The sequence below is a fragment of the Wolffia australiana genome, chromosome 11 (genome assembly GCF_029677425.1).
Source record: "Wolffia australiana isolate 7733 chromosome 11, ASM2967742v1".
In the NCBI taxonomy this organism is placed as follows: Eukaryota; Viridiplantae; Streptophyta; class Magnoliopsida; order Alismatales; family Araceae; genus Wolffia; species Wolffia australiana.
This window is the reverse complement of record NC_135845.1, coordinates 12,981,261-12,984,070: the sequence shown is the minus strand read 5'-3', so window position 1 is coordinate 12,984,070 and position 2,810 is coordinate 12,981,261. Positions and strand designations below refer to the sequence as shown.

Genomic DNA, 2,810 nt, shown 5'->3' with positions numbered 1-2,810 from the left:
ATATCCGGTATCAGATATCCAATATCCAATATCCGGAAAAAATCAGGACGGTGTCTGCTTTCGGATATCGGATATCGAACAGATATCGACAGTCATGTGTAAAACAGATATCGGGACGGATATCAAATAGGTAAATACGAGCCGGATATCAAATACCGGTTATTGGAACCGGTATCCGGATATCGATATCCAGTATCTAAAGAAATAATCAATAATGAACATGATTTTAAATGTTTAACGTTAAGAGTGCCCAAATATTTTACTAATATTATTACCTCGTTTCATATGGAAGAAAATAAATTTTTTTTGTTTTCTTCCATATGGGATAATAGGATTCACAGTTTCAACTCCAAGTCCTATTATCCTATATGGAAAGAAAACAAAATTTCTGAAGTGTATATATTAAACGAGGTAATACCTAATTTAAAAATTATCTTCTTGCTCCGAAACGTATTCTCCCACATGGATGAAAACAAAAATTTTGAATTGTATATATTAAACGAGCTGATTACATATTTAAAAAATTATCTCCAAACCATTGCAAAGTGAGCTTCAACGAATAAATGTATTTTTATAACCATTCCATGTTGGATATCGAAATCCGATATCGCCATCCTTCCCGAGACACGGAGGTGGATGACAACATTGATATCTTTATCAGATATCCTGATATTGGTAAAAACGGATATCGGAAATGTAAATTCCAACATCCTATTGAGGATCGGTCCGGATACAGTAATCCGATGTCGGTATCGGGACGGGCCAACAGTGTAGGAGTTCATCTGCTGAAAAATTTCACTAATGGATTATCAGAAAGACGTTTCTAGCTGAATCCACTACCAATCAAAGATCGTATTCATGTTCAGTGAAGGAATCCCTGGAGGAAGAGAAAAACAAGTCCTTGGCGATGGCGATCAAGGCTTCAAAATCCCTCGCGCCGACCCTCAGGCAGTCTCTCAACAGCTCCCCATCCACCACCTCTTTCTGCAACATCAATACCATCTCTCGCAGCGGCCCCTGCAGCAGAAACAACAGCAAACCCACTTAATCTCTCCATGAATTCCAATTAGGGTTTCCGCAAATTTAGGGTTTCCTAAGGAAGACGAAGCAGCTACCGATCTCCAGACACTGCGAGAGAGAGAGCCGAGTATCGTCTTCACAGCGGACGCCATCCTCGGACTATTGGCACCGACCCACCTCGCCCTTTCGACGTCGGATCGTAGCCGTCCAAATTCCTGGCACAGAGAAGCGATCTCGCGGACGTAGCCGTAGATCTCTTCGGCAGCGGGGCCGCCTCTCCAGGCGTAGTTGCGGAGATAGTCCCATAGCAAGGACCAGAGGCCACCCGCTCTGGCGCCGTCGCGGCTAAGTAGCTCGAGCTTGGCGGCCAGGGCGCGAGCCCGGGCGGCGCCGGCGGCGTCGCCGTTCTCGGCCCGGGCGTTGGCCACGCGCAGCAGCAGCGCGTGGGAAGACGAGATCGCCGCTCGCCACTTGCCCACCGCCGCGTACCACGGCGGCGCCGCCGATGGAGAGATGACGAGGAGGAAGAGCACGACGAGGAGGAGAACGCCTCGCGCCATCTCCCGCGAGGATTTGCTGCTCTCTTTGTGTCGGCGTTGGGTTTATCGTTATTCAGCTTCTGAGCCGGGCTTGGATGACGGTTGATGCTTTGGAGAATGGAACGGGAGTGACTAGTCAGACCCGAGTTAGATTCGATCCGTAGACAATCTTGGCATCGGGTTCAGATTTGTATTTTTCGATCCAGCCCAATGTTCGGATCGAATAATGAAAAAATAATATTATAAAAAAATATTATTCATTCTCCGAACTGCTAGTTCGATCCGAATTGTTCATTATTCGGATCAATTCGGATCGAATTGTTCGAATTAATAAAAAATAAACAAAATAATATTATAATAAATGAAATGAGAGAGAGAGAGAGAGAACAAGTGAGCGAGAGAGAGAAGAGGAGATATTGGCGAGAGAGAACAAGAGATAAGAAGAGATAGAGAGCGAGAGAGAACGAGAGATAAGAAGAGATAGAGAGTGAGAGAGAAAGAGAAGAGAAAGGCGAGCACCAGAGAAGAGAACCAGAGGGAGAGAGAACCAGAAGAGGAAGAGAGAGACAGCTTGTGAGAGAAGAGATCACCTGAGCAAGAGAGAGAGAGAACGTCAAAGAACGCACTTGAGAGAGAGAAAGAGATAGAACATACGAGAGAGAATGTGAGCACCAAAAAGAGATAAAGCGAGCGCGAGTGAATAGACATGGTCGTTCTGTTCTGTTCTTTTCAAATAAACAAAAAATTCACACAAAAGAACCGCACAAGGGTTTGTTCTTTGTTCTGTTCTTTTTTGTGCGAAAATTAGAACAGATGTTCACACAATCCAAACAAAATTTGCACAAATCGCACAAATTCGCACAATTGCACAATTCGAACAAAATTCGCATAATGGGTAAAAATTCGCACAATTTGAACAAAATTCGCACAATCCGAACAAAATTGGCACAAAATTTGCATAAAATTCGCGCAAAATTCGCACAATTTGCACAATTCGCACAATTTGCACAAACCGAACCGCACACGGGACTGTGCGATGTTCAGTGCGAATTTGATTTTGTTCTGTTCGGAAATCCGAACAGAACGCACAATTCGCTCCAATTTGCACAAAGCGAACAGAACGACCATGTCTACAAATGAACGATAGAGAAAGCCACAAGGAGAGAGAACGGGACAGGGAGACAGCTGCAGGGAGATAGAGAGAAAGAGAGAACGAGAAAACATTAACGAGTTTTACTCGCCACGGTCATG

The 2,810-nt window shown here is 44.4% G+C and overlaps 1 protein-coding gene across 1 annotated transcript; it reads right to left on the bottom strand.

Moving 5' to 3' along the window:
• Positions 1-783: 783 nt before the first annotated feature.
• On the bottom strand, positions 784-1,654 carry LOC144709363 (adenine phosphoribosyltransferase). Its single transcript, XM_078582905.1, has 2 exons — positions 1,116-1,654; positions 784-1,017 (listed from the first exon to the last, which is right to left on the bottom strand). Exons 1-2 carry the CDS (start codon positions 1,578-1,580, stop codon positions 844-846), a joined length of 639 nt encoding a protein of 212 aa, XP_078439031.1. The 5' UTR covers positions 1,581-1,654; the 3' UTR covers positions 784-843.
• Between the last annotated feature and the right edge of the window lie 1,156 nt (positions 1,655-2,810).